At 45.2% G+C, this 26,862-nt stretch overlaps 1 protein-coding gene across 7 annotated transcripts; it reads right to left on the bottom strand.

Moving 5' to 3' along the window:
• Positions 1-763: 763 nt before the first annotated feature.
• ADCYAP1 (adenylate cyclase activating polypeptide 1) lies at positions 764-16,138 on the bottom strand. 7 transcript variants are annotated; one of them, XM_083449950.1, is made up of 7 exons: positions 15,246-16,133; positions 14,897-15,004; positions 9,804-9,941; positions 9,033-9,128; positions 7,109-7,243; positions 6,412-6,526; positions 764-2,378 (listed from the first exon to the last, which is right to left on the bottom strand). In XM_083449950.1, the coding sequence occupies exons 2-7, from the start codon at positions 14,995-14,997 to the stop codon at positions 2,370-2,372; spliced, it is 594 nt and encodes a 197-aa protein (XP_083306076.1). In that variant the 5' UTR covers positions 14,998-15,004; positions 15,246-16,133; the 3' UTR covers positions 764-2,369. The 7 variants fall into 7 exon arrangements, with proteins under 7 accessions (XP_083306076.1, XP_083306071.1, XP_083306073.1 ...); XM_083449948.1 differs by lacking the exon at positions 764-2,378 and adding an exon at positions 4,693-5,306 and having other exon boundaries at positions 15,246-16,137; XM_083449945.1 differs by lacking the exon at positions 6,412-6,526 and having other exon boundaries at positions 15,246-16,138.
• Positions 16,139-26,862: the final 10,724 nt, after the last annotated feature.

The following is a 26,862-nucleotide window of genomic DNA, read 5'->3' as shown; positions in this document are numbered from 1 at the left end:
AACAGGTGTAACTTGAAGTGCTTAGAGCATTGTTAGCATTGGAGAGATGGAATGTTTTTAAATGTATCAAAACGTTTTGTGCAAAACCTATTATTTAGCACAGTCTCCCCCAGTCTGGTGCCCTCTAGATATTTTGTACTGTGTGACACATCAGCCCCAGCCAGAGGCTGCTGGGAGTTGTGTTCCAAAACATTTGGAGGACCACAAGTTAACCACCCATGCTTTAGTTTAGCACATCCTCTGTATTTTAATAAATATTGCACTACTGGGAATTCCTGGGCTGTCTATTACTGCTCATTCTTAACCATGTTTCTTAGGGCCCCACAAAATGTCCTTTTTATGGAGTATGTGTCATGATTTTGTGTCCATGATGGTATCAGGGTGGTTAGATGCATTCCTGCTGTTTTGTTTGTGCCTTCTAAGGTTTGGGGACAGTATTTCTTGCTTCGTTTCAGTGCATGTCCCATGGTTTCCTACTAAAATCCCGTAACTTTTCATATCACAGATGTTTGCAGGGAGGAGGGCATGTGCCACTTCTGTTGCACTATAGTGCAAGAGTGCTCCTCCAGATGGTGAGAATGCAGTAACACTCGTGACAGAATAGCTAAGAAAGCAGCAGGATGTGCACACAGCCCAGTGTAAATCCCCCACTCGTGCACTCTTATTGTGTTAATGACAAGTTGCAGAAAACACCCACAAAAAAACACCAGTCTGGAGGGGCCCGTGGAAAGTCCTAAAGAAAGTACTAAAGAGACAGACCTGCTGAATTTGCTGGGGTTTATTTCACAGAAAACATGCATGGAATAGAGCTGCAGGCCTGATCACGGATTCACCTCCAGGAGACAGTCTATGTTTACTCCAAAATAAATCCCATCACGTTTTTAATGAGATTTACTCCCCAGTTAGTAAGCCTGGTTTCAAAAGTGCAGCTCTTGAACACAATCCAGAAATATCCGTGCCTAATTCCTACAGAATTCAGTTGTACAAGAGGGCCCAGCGAAGAGTTGAACAGCATGATCCTGTTTACTCTGAAGAAAGTCCCCTTGAGGTTTCCTCAAAGTGTGTAGGATCACACTGCACATCCTATCAATTTCAATGACATTTAAACATGGATGGTAACGTTCTTCGGATAGTTGCCCCACATCTGTTCGACTTGACTTTCTAAAGCAGGTGTGGCTAAACTGTGCCCCTCCAGATGTTGCTGGACTACAGTTTCCATCATTCCTGACCACGCTAGGTGGGGCTGATGGGGCAGGACCAGTCCAACAACATCTGGCAAGCCACAGGTTCCCCATTCCTGCTCTAAAGTCAGATAGCTGAGAGACTTAAGCCATTGCTTCAAGAGCAGCTGCAACAAATTCATTGGAGTGCACATAAGAGCTGGCTCTCAAAGTGATTAGAGGATCCCTATAACAAGTGGGAGAAAGTAAAGCTTTATTTCTTTTTTTAAAAAAACCTGATTATTTTGATTGAGTTGGTTGGGGCGGCTTTTGCTTTTGGTTCCTTCTCTCCTTTGTGTCTGAAGTTGCAGTTCCAATAATTTCCTACTTGGTTGTATTGTAGAAGCATCAAATAAGAAAGGTGGGGGGAAGAAGAAACCCTACAGGTTAAAATAAAATGTTATAGATTTCGTTAAAAATAAAATAATCAGAATCATAATTTAAGAGGTTATTTCCTGGTGGAAATCCATTTGCACTGTCTCCCCCAAACATTAGACAAAATGGCATTGTTTACAAAAATTTATTAATACAAACTTTACACACTTTGAAATAACAGTTCTCAAAGTCCTATTGATGGAAACCACGGGTGTTTTACTTTTTGCTGTAGTGCTTTTTTGATACTCAAGTTGCTACACAGAAGGAAGAAAAAATATATAGATATAGATAGATATCTCCAAAATACTGACATCTAACCTCAGTGATCACTGGATTTCCAATTGGATCCATGGGATTTAAGGCTCTTGGCGACAGAGGATAGCTATCCTAGACAGGCGACCACGGGCTGTGTGGAGAAACGTTACGCTGGCAGACTGACTGAAACTGACTAGCCCACTGGACTAGCAAGGCGAAGCTGAGCACGACTAGCACGTCAAAAGGGAGCCCCTAGAGGTCGCCGTCGCGTCATCGCACCAAACATGGGACACAAACACACAGCAAGAGGTCCTGCCCGTTGTCCTCGTCAAAGGAACAACTCGCGAGGCTTGGAGACTTAACACCAAAAGAAGGAAAGGGAAGGGGGAGGGAAGCGAAAAGAAAGAAATGCAAGCTGATGTGTTGCAGCATTGTAGGGCCACTAAATAGCCATCTGTGAACTCGTGGCGATTTAAAAGGCGAAGGGAAGGCACGAAAAGCTGCAAACGGCATCCTGCGTCACATGGCCTGAAGAGAATGCAAAATTCAAGTAAGATTGATCTCATACACACCACTCAGGCATCAGATCGAAGGCCCTCGACGGCTGCGCTACCGCTGGCTGCAGCCGTAGCCCGCCTGGGACCTGCATGCAAACTCGATTGGGTTTGCTGTGATGGATTACTCGGGGCCCGGATCAGACGGGGGGGGGGGGGGAGAGTCTGACGGGTGAGACGGGCGCCTTTTCTCTGCTCGACGGCTGAGTGGCTCGTAAAGCAAGACGAGGCACTGGGCTCTAGGGGGCTCTGGCGTGCACCTCCGCCCCGGCTTTGCCCTTAGGAGACGCGTTCCATTCATTTCAACGGGGAGCCGGCTGCTAAACTGCCATCGGGATCAGAGTGACAATCTCTCAAGAGCTTCCAGATCTCCCCACCACCGGTTTTCAGTAGCTGAAGAGCTGGGAATCCTGCTGACGATTTTCACAGGCTAAAAATGCCCTTTACTCGGAAAAACAAGGGCCATTCATAACAGGGCTGTCGTTTCAGACACGAAGGATAATTCTACGTTAAAGTTACGGGGCGGGCACAGAAGAACTCCATGCGCGCTGCGCATTTTAAAGCAGTCTCCTACCCCTTGAAACGGTCGCGGCTTCCCTCAAAGAATTCTGGGGACCGTAGTTTCTTAAGAGTGCTGAGTTGCTAGGAGAGACCCCTGTTATTCCCCTCAAAGAGTTGCAGTTGCCAGAGCTCTCTGAGGAGAGGAGCTGGTTGTTAAACCACTCTGGCAATCGTAGCTCTGTGAGGGGAATAGTGCGGCTCCTAACAAGGCTCAGCACCCTTAACAAACTACAGCTATCGGGATTCTCTGCGGGGTGCGATGCTGCTTTCAATGTGCAGCGCAGCTATTTGTTGCGGGTACTCTTTCATTTCCCCCATAATAACTAGAAGCAATGTCATCAACACAGGGGAAAAAGGTTGCCTTCTCCCCTCTTCTGTTTAATTTTTTGAAGCAAAGGAGACTGTCCCTTAGTATGGTCATATTTGTCCTGCTTTTAACTTGACTAACTAGAGGGGTCAAATACAGGTAAATTACAGGAGGAAGAATCACACGGAGTTGGAAACCTGGGCAACTTTTTAACTTGGGAGATGCGTTTTGCATCGAGGTTAGGTTTTCACCCCGTTGACTTCAATTGAACAGTCAAGCAAATTCCCACTGCTAAAAAAAGAGATTTCTTTCCAACACATGAACAGTGTCGTAGCTTGGGTTGTCAGCACCCGGGGCAAGGCAAGTAATTTGCGCCCCCTAACCCGTGGATTTTAGTAGGGGCAGAGAGCTACGAGTGCGAGCCCTCCCCCCCAGATGTTGCGGCCGGCCCCCCCTGCACCCCCCACTCTACGCCACTGCACATGAATGAAAGGTGGCAACCTAAATGGATTTAGATCCAAGTCCTACAACTCAACAAGGAGATCTGAGGGTTCTAGAAATAAGACGCCCGCCCGTTTGGTCGAGTCTGAGCTGCGGGAGACCCAATTAATCCGATGCCACCCTATGATTGAAGCTGATTGACACCCTGATCCTTTAAGGCGTATTGCAGCCGACAGACGACATCCCAAAAGGTACTCAGCTCGTTAAAGCAATGGTGCCGTCGAGACAGAACCCTGGGAAGAAAGACCTGGGTCCCTAAATACAGTAGGGCTGGTTTACCATCAGAAGGGGAGCGGGAGAGCCGCTAAGGCTATTCAACCCAGGGTAAAATGACCGTACTGCACCACTGTGTTAAGAGAACCCTCAACAAATGTGTTTTCCATTGAAATGAATGGGACGTCCTTCTGGATAAGTCTGCTGACTTAAAAATGCCAAGTTCCCGTGATTTCAGTGGGAACAGAGGGGGGGCGGGGTGTTGCTTGTTCTTTGAGCAGCTTCCGCTCATTCATACCTGTGACTGGCGCCGTGCGCAGGCGCAACCCAAATAAGTGTGAATGAACAGAAGGCAGGACAAAGACCATCAACGAGAATGGACGGTTTGGAACTGCAACCTTCAGCCCCATTGAGTTCAGCAGAACTAGATCGGCTTCGAACCACCCTATTTACATTTGACAGTTAATTCTCTGGAGGAAAGAGGGGGGAAACTAGTCCCTTCTGAGTTGGGACTATTTCAATACCCACTGCACACAATCCAAGGGATTATTTCAATGCCCTCCACACACTTCACACACAAACACAAACGCACGCGCAGGCGCACAGGCACTCACATTTCAAGGTCCCCGTCCCCACAGAAAGATGCTTGATCAGGTCTTAGAAACTGAAGCGCAAGGGAACACTACACATTCTAGCATGACCAAAGTTGATTGTATGAAATAAATTTTACTAAGCGGTTAAAGCCATAATGTAGAAAAATACATTTTAAACCTCCAAACTCAATAAATCAACAAGGAACCGAAAAGGAAAGGAAAAAGAAAGGAAAAAAACTTTTTCGTCATAGTGCATAATTCTTTAGTGGTGGAATATATAGAGAGATATATAGATATAGGCGCTACAGCAGGGGGGGAGGGGCCTAAGACAGTCTGACAATTAAGAGCTTGCATCATAACAAAACCAAAAGTGCCTGAGGCGTTCACAATATAATTGTTGGTTGTTGCTTTCGAGGGAAAAAAGAAACGAAAGTGGCCCCGATGGAAAACACAACATTTGCGAGAGAGGCCATCGAGGGCGGAGAAGCGAAAGTTCTATCAGGGAACCATGAACTGGGGGCGCGGGGAGGGAGGGAGAGTGAAAGTGACTCCCACCGGGCGGGCGGGCGGGGCGGGGGGCGATTATCAAGAGAGAACGCTAGCCAATATATCACAAGATGAGAAGAAGGATGGACAGCACTGGAGAGTTACACGTGAATACTTTGCATCAAGATCCGATACCAAACAGCTCGTAGGCCGATGGATCTCTTTGAGGCGGGATCCACACCTGCAGCAGAATAGGTGGAAACGGAAGGTGGTAGAGTTGCTTAAGGTTGCAGAGTGGAATATACCATTTCAGATTACAGGTGCACTTTTTTAATTTTTAAAAAATGCTCCCTTTAATTATTTCTGTATCTTATTAACTTCTGGCGTTGGGAATGGAGGAATGGGACTGTACTAGAATCTTCCTTCCAGTTTTCTACTGGCAGGACTCTTTCTTTCTTTCTTTCTTTCTTTCTTTCTTTCTTTCTGAAGTGCTATTGTCCACTTTGCCATCACGAGTTTCACCTCCGTCTGCTGCATGGATAGATCCGGCCTGATGGGGCAGGTTATCTTTAACTCCTAGAACCTACACTGTGCCAAGTCCAAAACCCAAAGGGATGGGGTAGGGGGGTCGTTTCTTCTCTATTCCGCCCTAGATCTGAACTCCGAACTTCCTAACGGATCGAACTTATTACTTCTGAGGCTACCTCAGGGTTGGATCCAGACTTTGGCGTTCTTAGAGTTGACGCATCAATCTATTCTGAGCATGGCTAAGTCTGGACCCTACATATGCACAGTGTGAGATATATATATTTATACACACTGTGTATATATTTATACACAGTGCATTGTGTATCTATATGTGTATACACACACCTGCATATGGGAACAGGCCCCCTTCTTAGTCTGCTATCCCAGAAACCAGAAAAAAACAACTCTTCCAGGATTTCTCATTGGGGCGCAACTATTTATTTCGACAATTTGCATCCTGCTGAACTACAATCGTCTCTTAAACTACCGGACCCTGGTCCTCTCTGCTCACAAGCGCTAAGGCGGATCGGCATGACCCTTCACCCCCTCTCCCCTCGTACAGGCAGGGAGAGGCGCTCCTTTGCACCCCCTCCTATTGAGAGGAGTGGCCAGGAGAGAGGGGTTCTGGGGCGAGGGGCGGCCGATGCACCTTAAACGGTCTTGCAGGCTCGGTTCTTCACTTGGTCTCAGAGCAGATCCAGATACATAGAAAAAAGGGCAGTCAGAGTAAGGCAGGGAAATGTCATTTCTAGCAAGGGCGGGGGGAGGGGAGGGGGAAGGAGGAAGGACGTGTCAAAGGAGCCTGACAGGAGACTCACCGGGGCAAGGAACTGCGTCAGTAATTCTCCCAAATCAATAGCCTCATATTCCCCTTGTAGCAGGGCATCTTTGTCTATGTACAGTAGCAAATGGAGAATAGTAATTTCTTCAACCCTGTCATGGATAAAAATACTCTCCTTTTAATTTCCATTACAAAAATAGGAGCAATATTCAAAACAATGATTGTCTTCTCCATTTTTTCTCTTCTTTTTTTTAAATATAAAAACATAAAACAGCTCAGGCGAATGTCCTCGGTCTCTTGTGCAAATGCTAACCACTGCAGCATCAATTGGTCCTCTCTAATTCCCTAGTCTATCGAGCTAGCTCTAGCAGGTCTATAGATTCTAATCTTAACATTTAGTTAGTTAGTTTAAGGATTGGTCCACAAAGTAGATCTGTGCGTTTTCTCTAGTGCTTATTCTTAAATATTATTTTGGTACAAAAGAAAAACAATATTATTATCAAAATATTCATTTAATGGCTTTACTTCATACATAAATACATGTTTAGATAACACAGGAGCGGTGATTGATCAGTCAGTTTGGAAATGACTTTTTAGGGACGGGGGCGGGTTGGGGGGGGTCCTCTCTCGGATTTTTTTTCCCCCGGGGCTTTTGTATACACAGGAGCGATTGGGAAACTCATCGCTACAAATAGGCTACTCGGCGTCCTTTGTTTCTAACTCTTTGTTTATACCTTTTCCCCAGGACTGCTGCCAAGTATTTCTTGACAGCCATTTGTTTTCGATAGCGGCTGTAGCTGTCTGTGAATATGCCGTCCGAGTGCCTTTTGGAAAGCGGTTCCGAGTCATCCTCCAGGCCGCTCGCTCCGCTGCAAGGAGTAGGGGAAAGAGAGGAGGAGAGAAAAAGAAGAAGGCAAAGCGAAACGTGGTTGCAAAATCGGAAAGCGCCAACCCTGCCGCAGGAGCTACGTCTTTCGGAAGCAGAAAAGGGAAAGGGGTCGGGAAATTGCGCCCAAAATGCGCAGGCAGGCCACCTTAACGCCCAGAAGGCTGGTCAGTTTCACTGCCAATGGGCGTTTGCTGGATAGACTCAGTGTAGACTCTTATTGCGCATCATGTTCATAAACAAGAGGAAGGAGTCACTTTCTGTTCTCCTTTATCTTCCATTGTATTGCTGTCTGCTGTGTGTGTGTGTGTGTGTGTGTTTCGGGGGGTTTCCAGCTTTCCCTTTTCTTTCCTACCCAGGCTTGCTCCACAGGCCAATGCCCCCCATGCCAAACAATAAGCCCCTCGCGATCTGCCCCGATTAACCTTCATCCTTTCAACAATTCGAAGCTTGTGTGTGTGTGTGTGTGTGTTTCCCCCTTTATATCATCCTCATTATCATCATCCTTTTTATCACAGAGCTATCCGAAAACATTTGGTCTAGGGAAGGATCTGGCGGTGGAGTGTGCAGGGATCGGGGTTTTGTTTTGTTTCTTAAAAGATGGGGGTTGCTCCTTTCAAGCAGCGCGAGCAACACGTAGAGCAGGGGCCGGAGCAATAAAGGGCAGGTTCTTTCCCCGGCGCCAAGAAACAAAGGCTTTCTCTAACCACGCTGCGGAAGTTGAAGTGTGATCATAATACAAGTCGACAGTCGGGAGACAATCTCTTCCTGGCATGAATTATTCATCCTGAAATGGTGTAATCCATTTCCCCCTGGGCTTTATTAAAATGTTGCCTTCTGCCGATACACGCGCGGGCTGGCATCCGGCTAGGAGGGTTGATTTCAAAGCAGAGGTCGGGGACGGGGGGGGAGAGAAGGAGGGAGGGGCTGCTTTGTTTTTACTTCCCATTTTATTTCTTTTCCGCACGTTCTGTGGTCAGTCTGCGCCTGGATCTATGGAAATGATGCCCTCTTCCTCCCAAAGGAGCCTCGAGTATTTATTTAATCATCCCCAGCGGGTTGGAGGGGGTCGGCCAGACTCTGCAGAGGAGCCAACTGTGCAACTGACAAGGTCTTTATCAGCTGAGCTTGTCGCCGCACCTTTTCATCCCGTCAGGCTGAATGGGGCGGGGAGGAAGGCCGGTTGTGTCACATTCGAGGGAGCGTGGAGGATTAGCAACCCTATTTAACAATATAGCTCAATCCTCTGAAGGTTGTAAACCGGGAAAGCCCACCTCTCCGGGAGTTCAGCCCAGTTCTGTTTAATAATACTCTTCTCTGGATGACATTCCACCCGTAGTTTGATCAACAGCCCAACTTAACGGCGATGACCCGACTGGCACCCACGTTCCCTAAACGCGTTGACTTAGAGACAGACTTGTTGGCATAGCTGTCAACGTTTCCCTTTTTTAAAGGGAAATTCCCTTACTCCGAATAGGATTCCTCGCAAGAAAAGGGAAAAGTTGACAGCTATGCTTGTTGGTCTTCCACGCACCCTGGGACAGTTTGATCCAGAACTGTGAATCGAACTGTGATCCAGGTTTGCATGCATTTCTATCGTTTGTGCAGAGATGACAGATCCGCTGAGCTCTACAGAATAACATGCCCAGTGCCATTTAATGCATTCTAACCCCATGGGATGCTCCATTAAGATTTGTTCCTTAGATTCTCCCCCACCCCTTACACACCCACACTCCCTCCCCACCCCACCCAAACAAGGAAGACCGTCTTACCCCACCCGCTTGGCCATCAGAGAATGAAGGTACTTCCTCGCCGATAACTGGCCCAAGACTTTCCTGTAGGCTTTATTAAAGATCCCGTCCGCATGCCTAGAAAGAAGAAACGAAGGGGGGAGGGAAGCGGTGGAGAGAGGGAGGGAGGAGGAGGGAGACACACAGAGATCAAAATAAAACAGGCAACAAGCCACGACCAGCAAGCTGATGGAGGGACCTAGTACTACCCAGAGCTCATCCTGCAGGAAAACCTCAGCAAGGGGGGGGGGATCTGGGGGTCGGCCTCTGCTTGGGTCCCCCAGGGACCTCGGGCCGCGCCTGCCTGGGCAGCGGAGTCTTGAGCGCGCGCGCGCTCCCATCCCTCTTCCCACCCCCACCCCCAGCTGGCAGCTGTCGGGGCAACTCAGGTTATTTTCTCGGATGGGGCGCGCGGCGCGCTGCTCAGAAACTGGCTTTTTTTTCCCGGAGAGAGGTAAGTCGGATTGCTCGCCTCCTTCTTCCCTACCCCGTCTGTTCTCGGTCTGACGCGGAAACCTTGCAGAGGAGGGTCCTCGGCTTGAGAGGGGTGCTTCTCCTCCTCACCCTCTTCCAAAGACAAAGCGGAGGAAGGCTGGGAAACCCCCTCTCTTCCCACCCCACCCCCACTGGCCCGCCACACCCACCGCGCGGTCCATTGCGCAGCTGCTCCGGCGCAAGGGGCGCGTCCAGTCCAGGTCAGGGTGGCCAGGATCGCAGCCTGCTTTGAACTCTATCTATCTGTGGCTTAATCACCTCTTTTCCGGTGGGTAATACAAGGTGTACACGTCGTCCAGCATGGAGGAAGGGTCGGCTATCCCGAGGGGCTCGCTGTCGAAGGCGTAGTCGGGCAGGGTGTTGCCGTCTTCGTCGTACGCTTCATCTTCCATCCTGCTGTAGAGGGAGACAGGCGCCGCGCCTTGAGTGCGGGATCGCGGCGGGAGCGGGGTGGGTGGGCACGTCGAGGGGGCGGCGGTGGGAGGAGGGGGAGGCGGCACTGGCTGGGACCAGGAGGCACCCTCCCCCCCCCCCCTCAGATGCACCCATGGCGCCCGAGGCTCGCTCCCTTTCCCACCACTTCGCTTCCCCTACGCTTGGTCTGCCCCCTTAGCCGCGAGGAAGAAGACTGCCAGCCAGCTAAGGGAGCCCCCCCCCCAAAAAAAGGGAAAGAAAGAGCCCCACAGGCTGCCAAAACGAGAGGAGGGAAGAGGAGGAGGGGCAGACATCTCTGCAACAATTCCTCCTGCTCGCCAGCCGCCTGTTGTGTCCCTCTATTACACCTTCAATCCAGGGGTCCACGCCCAGTTCTCCGTTCCCAGGTAGCGTTCAAAGGTCTTCGCCCATCTTTTCTCATTCAAGCCAAAGGCTTTTCGCGCTCCCAGTTGACCCAGTGGGACAAAGGGGGAGGGGATCTTGAACTCAAGACCTCCCCACCCCGGAATCCTTTCTGCCTTTCTGCAAATCGGTTTCGTTTCGATTTTATTTCGGTGTCTCGGACAGTTCAGAGGCAGTGGAAGTGGAGTGGATCAGAGCATGCATGGAGGCTGGGAGATTGGGTTGAAATCCTCGCTTGGCCATGTCACTTGTTGGGAGGAGACCTTGGGCGCGTAGGGACGAATTAACCATTACATTGCTAGGGTTCAGGCCACTGATGGGAACCTGTGGACCTCCGGGTGTTAGCGGACTCCATCAACCCCAGTTAGGCTGGATGTTGAGACAACAACCGGAGAGTCTCCTGAGTTAGGCCCTCTGTTTCTCAGTTAAGCTCAATGGGCGACCTCGGACCCACCACTTTCTTGTAGCCTTGTCTTCCTCACAGGGTTGTTGTGAAATGAGAATCTCTGTATGTAGGCATGAACTACATCACTCGTGACTTTGCCACAGCTATAGGGTAGAAGAGGGATTTCCCTTTAAAGAAATTAGTGTTCCGATATTTATCTATTTCTATTCTTATTTCAATACATATTAATTTAAGATAATTCGTTTGATGAATTAATGCTTCTCTCCCTCGTCAACCTACAGTTCCCTCCTATTAGCCTGAGATCCCTTGCACCCTTAATCCAGGCCTGTGGGCAACGCAGAATCTAACCAGGGAACGGTGTAAAAACGATTGGGAGATGAAATGATCTTTATACACCCAACACACGCCATTCACACGCAGTGTCTGGGAAGCAGGCCAGAATCAGCGTGTGAAAAATAAGCAATAGGGTTTTTATTATGGCTATATTTTTAATGCCCAGATATTTTCTTCACATATTTGAAAGGGCTCTGGTAAGACACACTTTTACAATGCATAAGATTTAACCCCTTGCATCTCCTGGTAGGACTGGAAAAGCCTCTGTCTGAAACCCAGTATCGACCAGTTCTCCTCAGCCTTGGGTCCCAGATCTTTCCGGATCACAACGCCCGTCATCCCTGACCATTGGCTAAACTGGCCGGGGCATGATGGGAGTTGTAGTCTAATAGTATATGGAGCTCCAAGACTGAAGAACATTAGAAATCCTAAACTGACTGCAATGCTGTGGCTCGGTTTAAGGCAGCTTCCTGTGGGCTGGGTTTTCTTCCCACCTTCTCCCAAGGCCTCAGGGTGTCCCTACTCCTGAGAAGTAGGAGGAGACCCCCTGGGGAGGAGACGTCTCTAAAATTGCAGGGATGGAGCGGATCTGGACTCGGGGCATGAGTTTGCGTTTCTCCCCTTCCATCTTTCCTCTGCGCAAGCAGACAACACGCTCTCCACTCTCTTTTCTGCGTCTTATAACGGTTCCCCACCCCTCCCCGCTTCCCACCTAGCCTGATCTCCGTCGTGGTCTCCCTGCTGCCGGATTTAGGTCACTGCGCGTCTCTCCGGCAGCTATTTTCGTCTGCGGAGCTCTGGCAGGAGCTATCAATAATGGATGCTCCTCAAGTGTTTCGCGGCTGCTAATTCAGGCGCTTGAATGGAGCCAAGAGCCGCCCCCGCTACATCCACTGCTGGGGGAAGGAAGGTCCCCCTCCCCGGGACTGACAGCTGCTCCCACCCCCCCGCCACCCAGCCCCACCAACTCCCAGGTCTGGGTTGGCAAAGAGGGCTGAAAGTCCTGGGGGAACCTAGGACAACAGTCTTCCAAGAGGGTGGAGAGGCTGGTTCGTCTCAGGACAACCTCAGAGCCTGGGCAGGAGCGTCCCGGCGCGTTAGGCACTCTGTCGCCAGGACTGAGCCGCTTTCATTCTCAGTGCCTCCTCCCCGGGGGCAGGGAAAGCCTCGTGCTTCCCCAAGATTGGTGGCAGATCACAAGAATCCGCCCCTCCTCCTCCCAATTCTTCTGATGTAGAAACCAATAGGGGTCAGTAGCGTTCTTGGCTTCTGTCCCTCTTAAAGAGGAGGGGGGGAGAGAACGCTGGGGAAAAGCACCCTGTTGGTTTGGGCGCAGCAGCCTTCCCGAACTCAGCACCCTGACGGAAGTCCTCAGCACCTCTCCGCAAGCGGTCTCCGCTGGGCCACCTTGGAGGGATTTTCGAAAAAGCGCAATATTTGTCTTGCTGGCTCAAAAATCCCATCTTGCTCTGCCTTCTGTCCTCTAGAGTGGTTTGCCCTAAGCGTTTGGGAAGTTCACAAGCAGCCGTTCGTTACAGATCGGCTGCTCCTGATCAAGGAGGCTCCACTTTTAATAAGAGGAAATTTGGAACAAAGGGGTATAAAGTCGATACAACCAGCTTTGGTTATGCGGAAGGAGCCTTGTGGCGTACTAAAGGTTATAGACTCCTGGTCGGCTCAGGCTCCCTTTTGGGTAATTTTGGAAGCAACAAGGCAGCCAATCTCTACTACCGACCGTCTGTCGATACTGCTAATGATAACAAGGAAATGCTCCCGGGTGGTGTTACAGGCTTGTCCTGCCATCCTAAAAGTAAAGTTGCTATCATCAATCCATAGTCTATACTCGTCGATATTGTCTTCTAAAACAATCTACTATAAATCGCTATGGAGCTTATTGCTAAAGAAACGTGCTCAGGTTCCTGGTATGAGACAGTTGACTGAGGGATGCAGTTTAAACAGCCTAGATTTTTTTAAAAATTCATTGGAATTTAACTTCCTGAGGAATGCATTTGGGTTTGTAACCTTAAGGTACAGGCCTGCTCATTAGATTCAGTATGGTTATTCCAGAAGCAAACCTTTTGGTAAGAATACCAGTTGAATGGCATTTAGTTGAGCGATCTTAGCAGTCCATTCACATTTTCCTTTCGATAAAAGTTATACTTGCGGGAAATCAATTTAGTAAGGCTCAATCCTACAGTGTTTCCATTTAGAAGACCCGCACCATCGAAGCTTTAAAATCTTACAGAGAAATATGAAGATCGAAATGACAAACTGCGCCAGCCAATAGAATTTCACGGATGGGGCCAACCCTACACACTTCACGCGTATACATTAATGGTAGCTTCAGTCTGGGCCACGGCGATTCACTTTAAGCTGCCTTCCCTAGATGCGCACCTTCCTTCTAAGCACGGCTGTTTAAGCAGCAGGCGCCATTGAAATTAGCGGGGCCTCCGCCAGGTACATTCATTAGTCCTACCGAGTTCAACGGGTCCAAGTACTGTAGGATGTAATCGTATCAATGCATCATGTGTGGATCGCGTCGCCCATCATACATACCGTAACACTTCTGCTGTAATATATTACTCACTAGATGTAATTTCCTACCTGTGATCCGTACCGCCAGAAACATAGCAGAGTCCTTAGCTATAACCCAAAGCCTTCCTCTAACAATTTGCCTACAGGTTCAGTACCTGCCAGACAAACGCAGCAGGTAATAGGCAGCCAAATTCGGGATTAGACGTCTACATGTATACAGGTATACCTATGTCCTAGATATAAACATACTTTCGTTGTGAGCCCAGGGATGCACCTATGCACACAATCTAAGATCATAAAAGGGTTTGTTCCAGGATAAATGTGCATAGAATTGGGCTACAGGTACATTTATTTCGGAGTCAACGTTTTAGATATCAGAATGGCTGGTCTATCATAATCTGCCTGTATTTCTCAATGTTTGGCACTCTGATTATCTGGAAAGAAACTCCACATATCTCACAACTGTTGCAGATAAACACGCATAAGCTTCACACACCCACACCCTGCTTCTAAACGCATAACTTGGAGTTAATAGCCCAGGAAGATTTAGGATAGCAGCCTGGCATGTCAATGAGTGGCTTTATATTTTGGTTTATGCTTCAGACCCAGTCCCATGGAATGGTGGTGTAGAATTCATACCACAGAAAAGAAAGCGAATGGGAACCCCAAGATAAGCATTGCTTATATTGGAGAAAGCGGAGGAGGGTGAAATGAAATTGTATACATTACGGAGACGAATATATTGTAGGCTATCGCGATTTCCTACGAGCGTTTAATTAAGTAATTTTCAGGCGCGCGCACCAGCACGCACGCGCACTCTCTTTCACACAGAGAGAGAGAGACACACACCAAACGCAACTTGCACAGTTGCTCGGTAGTCAATTTCACTGCTGCGCTAAGGACGGCAGCCTGTGTTTCTAACCTGGAGGGTTCCTTAGAGCATCAGCTATCAATGTCTCTAAGCAAGTGACCTATCCCGGACTTGGAACCTTGAGCTGTGTGGGTTCCCCAAGGTTAGAAAATGAGGGAATTCTTGGGGAGTTTTCCTTCTTGACAAGGAAAGGGACAATTTGTCTCTAGCTGGAGGCTAGAAGGCTGAATCTGAGCTGGACAGCTCCCAGCGAAGCGTCTGAACCCGGTTAGCAGTGGCGAGAGAAGGGTGGGGGAAAGAAATCCCATGCAGTATAATAAGCCAAGCCCTGGCTCCCAGTCGGGTGGGGAGAGCCGGGCATTCACTCACCTCAGCGCGGGGTATTGGAGTCCAGCAGCAGGCGAGCAGTAGACGCTGCAGTGCATGATTATCCCATAGACCAGCAGGGCGAGAAGCGCTTTGTTACACATTGCCACTCTAGGAGGGTGGGAAAGAGAAACCGCGGTCACAAGGGGCTCCTAGGGGGCTCCCTGTCCCCTTCCCCAGCTTTGTCCAGTAAAGAATCAGCTCTTGTCACCTTGAAGCTATCAGATGCTGGGGAACCCGCCTGTGGGACTTTTCACCAACCCAGGCACAACCTCTCCCACCCGCCCCCCTCCTCCCCTCCCGGCACTGCCATGCCCCTCTCCCCCGCCCCGATTCCGCTCATTCGCCTTACCATTCAACTCTGGAAACCAGGCGCAAGACTGGATCTGAATCAAGGAGGATTTCTCCCTTCTTGTTGTTGATGTTGATGTTCTCCTCCTTCTCTTGCTCTCTTCCTTCCAGGAAGTTTTGGTGGGGATAGTTAATCCTCCTGAAGCATCGCCTCTCTCTCGGTTTCCCTCTGTGTGTCTCTTGCTTTCTTCCTCTGATGGGCAAAGAGGGAAACCGCAGAAAGGGAGGGGGCGTGGGACAGACAAGCAGATCGACTTGTTAGCTGCCTAGCTTGGGGGGGGGGGGTTGCTCAGCTCAATTTTTTTAAAAGTTGCAGGTGTAAAGTGGAGTCTGCCAGGCAGGCAAGAGACAAGGGGAAAGAGAGAGAGGGTGAGGAGAGGAAGAAGGGGAAATCCTTGCAGGAAGGAAGAAGGAATCAGAAAGGGAGAAAGTGGAAACTGGCTGCGTTATAGCAAATGCTACAGAGCGGTTCTTTTCCCCTTCCCTGAGCAGCTCCTGGCTTCAGCGTCGATTTGTCTCCTTTTGCTTCTCTACCTCCTCCTTTCTTCTCCTTTCTTCCCCCTTCTGTGCCTTCCAAGCTGACCAGCTTTGGCTGCTGGATGCTGACAGCCCCGGCTCCCACCTTAGCTACCAGATCTTTTGCACTCTCTTTGCTTTCTGTTCCCAGCTCTCTGTTGTAAACAGGGGGTCTCTCTCTCTCCCTCTCTTTCTCTCAGTCTCTCTGCCTTGTTGCCTTGCCGGGTGTCTGGCTTGTTTTGTTTCTCTGTTGATGTGGCGTTCGGATTTTTATTTGCCAATGACTTTTTTTTATTGTTGTTGTTGCAGTCACGTAATAATCGGTATCAGAAAAGACGTCACCACCCCAATTCCTCAAGGAACAGAACAATCCCAACTTCAAGATGATGCGAGCAGGAGTCATAAGCTTCTCATAAGCACTTTAACTTACACCTCCTCCCCCCCCGCCCCTTCCCAACCAAAACTCTCACTGAGGTGGCTAATTTTCAAATTTCACATTTCCCCTATATTTCAGAGACGGGTCGTTCGATTGCATGTCTCTTGTAGAAAGTCTGTCCTTCACATATACTTTTTTCTCCTCTTCCTAAACGTCTTGCTTGGAAATAATCCCCACTGATTTCAATGGAAATTGCTTCCAAGTAAGTGGACTCCGGTCATTTTTCAAACAGAAGACTTGCTATTTGTTTACGAAGCCAAGAAATCTTGGGCATGTGCTTCTTTAACCAGTGCAATTAAATATTTCAATCTCTGTTTTTGTTGCCGTCGTCATTACATTACTATTAATTTCCCCTCCAAAGCTGTTTGAAGTCTTAGAGGATTCTCTATAATTTTCTAATTAGAGATGGCAATTGACAGTCGGGTGGATTGATTACCCGCTGGGCGAACAGTTGCTTTCCCACCGGAGCTGTCCAAACACTGTGGTGCTGAATGGCTTTGGCAACTGCACAAAGAACTTGGAAGAATGTTGCCCCCAAGATTGCTCCATATTTACAGAGCTCCCATGCTGGCAGGGCAAAATTAGAAATGTCATCGTTTTATTCATACGGTGATGGTGGCTTGTTGTCATACCATATTCACTGTGATTTATTTGCCCATTTTGAAAGTGTAATGAACATACGCATATTTATTCTCTGAATGTGGAAAGGGGTTGTATGCTTTTTTTAAAAAATTGTGGACAGATCTCGGTTTTAGACGCCACCTGAAAATTTCAACAACAAATAACACAAACGCCCAGGCAATGAGACGCAAGGAAATGATTAGAAATTGATAATTATGGGAAAGTTATTTTTGTATCTTCTTCCTCCCATCTCCCCTTTTCCCCCTTCTAAACCCAAGCAGCTTGGACTTGGCAGGGAAGCACACGCAGGCGGGGAGGGTTTCCATTAAAACTTCATATGCAAGGGAATTCTTAAGGGAATCCCTCCTTGGGAATTCACAATCCATGAGCATTACTTTCCTGAAAATGATGTAGAGGAAGAGGGGCGATGGGGAAAAGATCACGTCTGGTCTCCGTTTCAAGTAATTTGGTATTACTGGCTTCTTGTTTCCTTCTTGAAGGTAGAAGTCCAGATCCATTTCAGAAAATTGTCTCAAGAAATGCAGACTGATGGAGCCACTGCCGTGCATGTTAATTATTAAGCTGATGAGCAAAAAAAGCAGGAAGAAGCGGAACCACAATGATTTTTTTTTAACTTCCTGATTCAGTTATTTGGCTTGAACATGCACGCAGGAGCGCTTTGAAACATCGAGTTCTCAAAACTCAAAATGTTTATATAATTTAACAGAAAATAAGCTCCACTGCTTTCCACAGCTGAAGAACACACAATGTTTACGATAGTTTTAATCAGATTTTGTCGATTAATTTTAATTGTGTTTTAGCTTTTTATAAAGAGGTAGAAATATTAGACTTTCTCCTTGAGCATGTAGCAAGAAAATAATATTTATTGGGTAAATAATGTTTGTTTTTCTGATAGAATCTGTTGCCATCGAGGAACACTATTCGCTTGTGCTTTTTTAACTTCCACTATAATTCGTGTGAGCTGATACAAATAAAGTTTATTTTCTCCCTTCTTCAAATAACTAATTTATGGACTTAAAAAAAAAATCACTGAAACCTTCTGATGCGTTTCACTACAGAAAACCTGTTGCAAGCAGCGTTCGCCACCTTGTGGAAAGTTTAAAAGGTGCGTGACTCAAACTCGCGTTCAGAGCTATCTTCTGTACAGGGACTTGGGAATGAAGTATCACAAGACGAAAGCTTCACAGCCCTGCATTTTACTATACTTTTACTGTAGCTGAAGGCGCTGGGGAATCAAATCAGCCCATCTGAAATGGTTTCTCTCGTGTCTGGGTTTGTTGCTGTTTTCTAAATAGTTGCTTTCCCTCCATAACTAAAAGAGAAAGAAAAGCACAGAATTAAAAGCCTGTGATGGTTCTCAAAGCTACCAGCATGAGTTTGACCAAACTGCAGGAGGCAGTGGAAGACAGGAGTGCCTGGCGTGCTCTGGTCCATGGGGTCACGAAGAGTCGGACACAACTAAAAGACTAACTGACTAAACAACAACAACCAAAGCCTGTGATATTAGGAGTCTATGATTCCAACATCTTGATCCCAAATCTATTACTTGGACAAAAGTCTGAAAGCAGCACACTCATTGGTCTACTCGGTGGTAGACAAACACTCATTGATCTTCACTCATGGCCACATGGTATATTTCTATGCTCCGAATAGTGTACAAGTGAGAAAAAGTGGAATTTCACTAGGAAAGATAGGGCACTTTCTCTTAAATAACCTCTTTTCCAATCTTGCATTGTTAACTGCACTCCAGGCCCCCTGCTCACACAATGATTAATGTGCAAGGAACCCTCTGTCATGTGTTCTGCAGGCTGTGCTGAATCTTTATAACACAGAGGTGCTGGGGCTCAACGATCCCCAAAGGCACATCCTCCTACCTAGAAGTACTTTTTCATAATTCCAGATGTGCAGCGTCTGGTCTAGTAGCTCTCTAGTGTTTGTTGCCTATATTTCCTTCTTTCTGTTGTGACCAGTGGAATTCAGGAGAAGAAATACATTTTTTAAAACAAAAATAAAAATCCTACAAAGAACTTTATTCTAGGAGATGACATGCAAATAAACTCAGGAACTAACAGATGGTTTCTAGCATAAGCTTTTGTGGACCAGAGTCCACTTTGCTGGATGCATGAAGTGTTATCCTCGGCTGCCAAATGTATATTTGTGCCAAGCGGCAATGAAATGCAAAAAAATATATAGTCTATGGAAATGCTATGTGATGTATCTGTTATGCAAAGTGACCATTCATGACAGCAGAAATCGGTGATAACACTATTATCCTTTGTGTTGTTATGCTAATTAACATGGTGGGGCAGGAAACTGTTGTCTGCCCAAGGAAATAATTGACACATATCTCATGTGTTTATACATGTGCCTATTAGCCCCAGACGTCCAGTGCACTTACACTACATGTATGAGGCATACGTAGAATAGACACTATGTGCAATCATCACAAGAAATGTCAAATACTGTATAGTATTTCCTACCCAGAAATAGTACTATACCCACATAGGATATTAGAAAGACGTTGGGTCTTGAGTATGTGTAAATCAATGTCAACCAGATTCTTGACTTGCATTATTCATAATTCATTTTATGAATCTTTTGCTGTTCTACTGACCAGAATAAAAAGTAACTCATGATTTAATCATTCAGAAGTGGATAGGTGTTTCCAGACATGGCTACCCACCTCTATCCCCCTCAATGGTGTTTAGACAGATTATTTTTTGTGTGTTCTCATTATTATTTACATTGTTCATATTTTATTTGTTTATATTTCATCTGTTCTTCATTATGTTTTGATTGGCTAATGCTTTTGAATTTGCTATTTTGCCTGTCATAGCTTTTATCTCTTGCTGTTAGCTGTCCATGAAAAGGTGGGATATAAATATCTTTAATGCAACAAATAAAATAAAGTATCCATAGTGATAGTTAGAAAAAAAGCAAAATGGGATAGTCGAGATCAGTATGAACTGTATTATACAAAAAATTCAATAGAATATAACAATGAATGGCAGAATAGGATGAAGGCCAAAATCCTAAATGCACTTACTTGGGAGAAAGCCAAAGTGAATACAATGGGACTTACTATTGAGTAAGCATGAATGGTGCTGTTAAAATGAACATAAAGACTTGTGCACAGCCAGTGAGAATTTAAAGTCTGGTAATTTTGTTACCTTGAAAAGCAGAAAGACTTCTATCTGTTTCAACATAGTTTGTCATGTATGATGGAGTTCACAAAAGCAGGGAGCTTTTTAAGTTTCACAAATCCAGGGCGTCCTTGGACACACAGAACTAGCTTCACAGTTTTTCGGATTCAGGCAAAAGACTTCAGCCTGACCTCACAATAAAAGTTTGTTTCCAGCTTAGGTGCCAATTAAAGCAGCGTCCATGTGCAGATGCCTGGTATGATGCAAAATGCTCCATGTCTTCTACGCAGATGCCTTTTAGGTAGGATGACTCAGATATACACATAAAGAATGACCCAAGTAGAGCCATTTTTGGTAAGCTATTTTTCTACTGCTATGTCCACATATGGAATGAAATGAAAAAGCTTGTCCATCAGAACAGACACTTTTAATTTCTGTTTCAGCCTTGCATATCCACTGACCGTAACGTGACAAATTATAATCTCTGTTTTATAAATGAGAGGTAACATGCTGAAAGACATGTGGGAGGGGGCATATAAAATCACCCCTCAAAGGGGGAAATGACACGGAGCGATGTACACACAGTGATTAGTGGTTCTGTAGCCTAATCTCATCCCTAGTCCCTTCCCTTCATTTTTCTCTTCTTTTCATGCATAGTATCTCATCCCATATCATGTAATCATTCCATTTCTCTCCATTCTTTCCTCCCTTAAAAGAACCATCCATGGTTTCCCTGCTACTTGGTATCCTCATAACAATCCTGTGAGCCAAGTTAGACTGGGAGACTGTGAATGACTCAAGGTCACCCAGCTGTCTTCATTTGAACTTGGGTCCCCCTTATCTTAGTCCAGAACTTGAACCATTACACCATACTGGTTTTTTACAACATTTCCTACTACCTGAGGCTGCAATCCTGAGAGGAAGTCCCGTTGAACTCAGCATGACTTACCTCTGAGTAGACATGCAGACGGCTGTGCTGGCCATTCTTCTCCAACTCACTGGCACCTCCAGTCTCAAGAATTCCCATGGCAACCACCACATATTCCTGTGGTCTGCAAGCATATACAGGGGGCATTTTCCCATGAGGAGAGCAAACTGGGGAGTTGTGTTTTTTGCTTTTGTAATGTTAGCCAATTTTCAGGTTCAGCACATGAGCAGCAAGTAGGCACACAAGTGACTGTTGCTAATCCCAAAAACAACACAAGAGTGTTTGTCTCATTGGGTTAAAAAGAAAGGCGAAAGACTTTTTTTTTTAGCTTCTCTGATTTATATATATCCCCAAAAATGATCTTCCCATATAAGATTCTGTATAATGTCATGCAAACTAATGGGAATGTTATCTGCCAATAACTGTGCCAACAGAACATTGGATTTATAATTAAGTGACATTTTATGCGATTGTGGGGGTTTTGATGCACCTCTTTAAAAGAGATATTTGTATTTCTGAGGTATAACTTAGTGGAATACGTAATGTCAAACATAAGCACAGAGAAGCAAATAGGCCAAATTCTTAATAATTAATCAAAAGGCCATTTCATCTCACCAGAGGAGAGAAGATAAGTGAATAAAAGACATCCCTGGTTTCTTGCTCCAAAATGCATTACGCATCATTAGCAGGATAACCATTTACTCTGTTTTTCTTGTGGTATCACTTAAAGAGATGTCGAAGGGTCAAAGTGTCCTTGTTTTGATTGCAGAAACTTTTGTCGCTCTGCATTGATTTTAGATGGGATTGATAAAAACCCCCATAGTAAAATCCTTGACTTTTTGCTAAGGATTTTTTGTCAGATGGGTTTAACAGACTTCTAGAACGACTGGGTTGAGGTTAATGCAAAGCAGGGCTGCATTCAGTCTTGCTTGGTTTATTGTGGTGCTTTTTAAAACTATAATCCTCTTGGTCTAAAGATGTGGTTTGAAATTATACAACAAGATGCAAGAACAAGATGCAAAATCAGGATCTTTTCATGTGTGCTAAGTGATCCTGACTATACAATATTGCTTAAGAACGTAAACGCATCTTTCAGGATCAGGTCCACCTGGTCCAACATACTCTGCAAGAATACCAGCAATCAGCCAGACCACAAAAAGCTCTATGGTCCACCAATGAACCACAATTTACCTTCTGGTTTCCCCACTCACTACCACCACTCACTACTGGAATAAAGAAATAAAGCTATCTCCAGCTGGAGGTATGCAGAAGAACTGAGAAGTACACCTGAAAGATCCCCAAAATTAACATGATCTTAAGAGCACATGCACACAGAAACACACACACATATATAACTGGATATTTGAAACTTACCTAGGAGATGCCACTCCAAAAATATTATAGCAAACCGGGAAGGCAGAAATTCCATAGCCTCTCTATGCAATTTAAATTAGGACTAGAGTTTTCAGGACAAGGTTCATAACAGTAAGAACAGTGCCAAGGGGAAACTGTGTGATAGTCTTTCTTACTAGTTTTGAATAAAATTTTGGATAGATGCTTAAAATAAAAGTACCTTGTTTTAAAGTCAAAAGAGGGATGTTTGAATCCACATATTGCCTCCTAGATTAAAGCTTCTTGTTTAAACCAATCCCTGTTGCTACAGAATCATTCCCATCTTATTTTGTGTGTGATCCACTGGATGTGAAGCAAACTTGGTATTTATTTAAAACAAACCATTTTGAAAAATGTCAACCCTTGTCCCAGTCATTGACCAAGGAAACTTTGTCATTTTTTGTTTAAACTGGAGGTTGGGTTGAGCTCGTAATTTTCCATATACTGCAATCCAGAAAAAAATGGCAGCTACATTCAGTCCAGTGCAGAAATAGAAATTCAGAACCAAACAAGATGTGGTCTTCATTTTGAGGAGGGGGCAGGGAGAACAGCCCTGTGAACATCTGTTTCCCATGGTTCAAACATTCTCTCAAGGGGCCTGGTTCTAAACTGAGATGGAGGTTTCTGTTATTTGCTTCTTCCTATACTGTATTTTAGAACCGTATTAAGAATACCTTGGGAAATACTCAATTCATTCAAGCAGGCTACTAAACAAGATGTTATAAGAGCCCTTGGCAATTTTCAGAGGAATTTCCTACTAGGTTAAAGCACCTATGTGGGAATAACCATACATAATTTGATTGTTATAGCCTGAACTACACTTTTTTTTTTTTTTGAACCATGTGAATATAAACCGTGTGGGGTTTTTTTACAGTGAAATTGTGCATTTCTGGGTTTTCAACCTAAGATACCAAAAATCATCATTCTATAAGACTATAAAATACTTCCTTCAAACAAATAAAGCCATCATAGAAAGCCTAGTGCTTTTGATAGCAGCTTTGCTAATATTTCAACCCTACATTACCCATAACAATAAGTGAGATGACTTTGATGAATACCCCATATTTCATGTCTGGGTAAGCCAATCAACTTCTACCAGCTCCCAACATTTCGTAAGGATGGGAGGACCAAACTATGGTGACAGGACATTTGGATGAGTGGCAGAAGCGCCTTCAAGTATCCACATGTTTCTTTCAACAGATTCCACCAATAAGCAGCTCTTAAACATGTTGTCCTATAAACCCATGGAGTTCCTTGTATGGACTGGTGTTAGCATCACCTTTGGATCCCACATTATGAAATGTTGCTAAAGACGAGCAGCTACCTAGTCGCTAAGAAAGCAGACAATGAATGATGCCCTTCCCAAAAGATGTACTTCCTGTCACTATGAGTGAGAGGGAAAGTTTTGAATGCAGAACAGCAGAAATTCCACACAACATTTTACAGCCATTGGTACTTTTTTTGTGGAACATGATTAATCTCATAGCATTGAGGTAAACAAAATATTATTGAAAACTGCATTACTCATCCATACAGGATGGAATAATTGAAAAGAGTTCTCAGCTATATGTAAAGATGCCCTTCACCTGAATGTGCTTTTACTTCCTTCCTCTTTTCAGTGTTGATTCATGGCCGGGTTTGTCATTCCACTCAGCTGTGAACTTGTGTCCTACAAGTGAGTTGGGACACAGGATTTGAGTGATTCAGTCCTGTAGATATATTTCTATTCTACTGAACAAAATCATTCATTTTCATTTAGGGTTCATGGTTGACACTCCTGAAAGCCATAATGTCATCTCACTGGAATGTTCTTCTGGTATTGTCATCATAAGGCAGTGTTTTCCAGAATGAGGATCTGCATGAGAGGTTTTAGAAAACATTCTTGGGACTAAAGGGTATAGCAACACAGTTTTCTCAAAAGGGCTGATGACAATGCACCAAGGCAATGCCAAAAGCAAGCAGATTCCGGACATGACCATGGCACTGAGCAATACACAGTGATTCATATCATCCTTATTACAACAAGGGAAAGTGCACTGTGAAAATCAAAGGGCTGATAGAACATCTGCTTTGCTCTCTGGCATCTCAAGATAGGGCTGAGATGGACCCCTGTCTGTGTAGATAACATGGAGCAAGATCATGGGTAGGAAACCTGTGGTCTTTCAAATGTTATTGCACTACAACTCCCATCAACTCCAGTCAGCATGGGCAATGGTCAGGGTTATAATGAGTTGTAGTCCAGTGAATCTGAAGGGCCCCAATCTAGATGGTCCAATGGTCTGACTTGGTATAAAACAGCTTTCTATGTCCCTATGCTTCCTAAAGCGATTTCCCATAGTCAGTACATAGAAAAGGTTTCTATGTTTCTCATGGACACTAGAAAGTTGGCTGGTGAACTGAAGGATGGAAGGACATATTTTGTGGGATAACCAGTCTCATATAACCAACATGCTTAAGTCTAATTAACACATGAAGGGGTTAAGACCATAGAGTAAGCTGTCCTGCCAGGCTTAGCTAGGTCACTCCCCCTCACCTTGAGAGGAAGGTAATCGAGCCTATTGTTCTCTCCTAGTCTACCTTAGAAGCTCAGTGTGCAAAGAAGTCTGAGCTGGTTGTTCCAGCCTCTCTTGAGTTCCTATACCAATCATTTAGAAACTTTCACCACTGCAATTAAGCCAAATTTTACTCCCTGTGTTTTCTGACTGATGTAGGAAAAGCACATGAACTTGACTTTTGAAGAGTTTGTAAGTAAACCAATTATTAACTTACTAAATGTGTGGTCTTCTTCTATGCTAGTGGAAAAGGGGAACTTTGGAAGGAACTTAGAAGGGCATATTTTAAAGGTCTAACAGTCCATATTTCCACACTTTGCTGCATATTTTGTGATTTTAAATCTCTGCTGGGGTTATCTCACCAATCTGGATCTTGGCATCCAGGAAATTCTCCATTATAAAATTCCCGTACAAAAACATCTTTTTCCTGGGCTACCAGGCTGAATGGGATGTGATGAGTTTCATATACAGAAGCACAAATTTTCCTAAACCCTCAGTGTTATACAAAGCCTCATTTCAGTTTGTTTATTAAAGGCCTAGGGAAACTCAGTGGCTGGTGGAGAGAAAAAATGTTTTCTTGTTCTTTTACATAATTGCTTTCTGAAAGCCACTAAGAGGATCATTTTACACCACAATGTCTTTCAAACGGACATCAAGAAGTCTGACAGGGAATGTTTCAAATGTTTCAGAACTTTCAACGCCTGAAAAAACATTTCCTTGAACTTTTATTTATCATTTTATCCTTTCATTCTACGTCAGCATCAGTGGGAAGGTGAAAAGGTTAAGATAAGGTGCTTTCTGGAAAATAAATACATTTCAGTTCCAAGAAATCAGCCATCATGTCATCCATGGAAGCCCTTGTCTGGTCTTCTAATAATGCAGGATCCATGTTCGTGTCAGAAAGTGAAGTCTCAATTTGTTAAAGAGCAACTTTAATGAAGACCCATTCATGCTGAATTACACCAAATACATAAATGCAAATAGATATATTTTAATGCGAACATGTTTCCATGCAAAGCATACTTTGGCATGTTTTATTTAACTTACCATATTTTTATATATACATCTTTTAATATATGCACAAATGTTTATGTTGAAATGAAACTAAATTTAAATACAGTTGGTGCAGAACTAAATTGTAGGCACCTGTCATCCGGAAACCAGAAACCAGACCTAAATTCAGACCCAGAGCCTATAAATACTTTAACTCTATAACTGCCTAGATAAAGTTCCACCCTGAACAGGAATGGTATCCCTTACCAATGAGGAGAACAAATGGCCATTCTGAGCAAGTAAAATCACTCCTTGCCACCAGAAACCTTTACTACTGAGAGCAGGAGTGGGAAGCTCATAGCCCTGCAAATGTTGTTGGACTCCAGTTAGCCCCAGTTAGCATGGCCAATGGCCAGAGATAATGGGAGTTCTAGTCAAGCAACATCTGAAGGGTCATAGGTTCCCCAACCATAGCTTAGGCCCTCACTTTTCCAGTGAGGCAACTCTAGACTCAGACACCCTCCCCCACTCTCTCGCTGTTCTGTAGCTCTTACCTGTAATCCTAGTGTCTTACTACATAGAACATCTGAATAGTGATATAGATTACTGGTTCTGGCTCTAGGAGCTCCTGGAATTAAGAGGACATCAAGCACCATTTATTTCAACAGGCAAGGTATGGGGATTACATACCTTTCAGTGAAGCCAACAGACATTAACATTATTTTCAGCTGGGCTGGATCATCTTGGCAGACAATGGTAAGATCCCTATTCTCAAGATGACATGTCAGATGGAGCTGGTTTTATTTCTCAAAGCACCTCTAGCCAGCCTAATTACCTGAGCATCAAGTAGCAAGACTAAACCAAAGAGAGCAGCCATTGCAAACATTGCTCTATTAAAGAAAGTATGATCCTGCCTGGATCAACTGGACTGCACACTATCATCACATCTGATTTATGTGTGCTCCGCTTCAGTTCTTTGCTTACCTTTGCTGCTCCTGTTTTTTAGTTCAAGCCCT

The sequence above is a fragment of the Podarcis tiliguerta genome (genome assembly GCF_965153285.1).
Source record: "Podarcis tiliguerta genome assembly, chromosome: 7".
Lineage (NCBI taxonomy): Eukaryota > Metazoa > Chordata > Lepidosauria > Squamata > Lacertidae > Podarcis > Podarcis tiliguerta.
Note: the sequence above shows the minus strand (reverse complement) of the source record. Positions and strands in the feature narration are given on the sequence as shown.

Coding starts and splice junctions, on each gene's coding strand:
- ADCYAP1 (XM_083449945.1), bottom strand. CDS start 14,997: ATGTGTAACAAAGCGCTTCTCGCCCTGCTGGTCTATGGGATAATCATG. Junction 9,942..14,896: donor CTCCAATACCCCGCGCTGAG/GTGAGTGAATGC, acceptor CTCCCTCTACAG/CAGGATGGAAGATGAAGCGT. Junction 9,129..9,803: donor TATTACCCACCGGAAAAGAG/GTGATTAAGCCA, acceptor TCTTCTTTCTAG/GCATGCGGACGGGATCTTTA.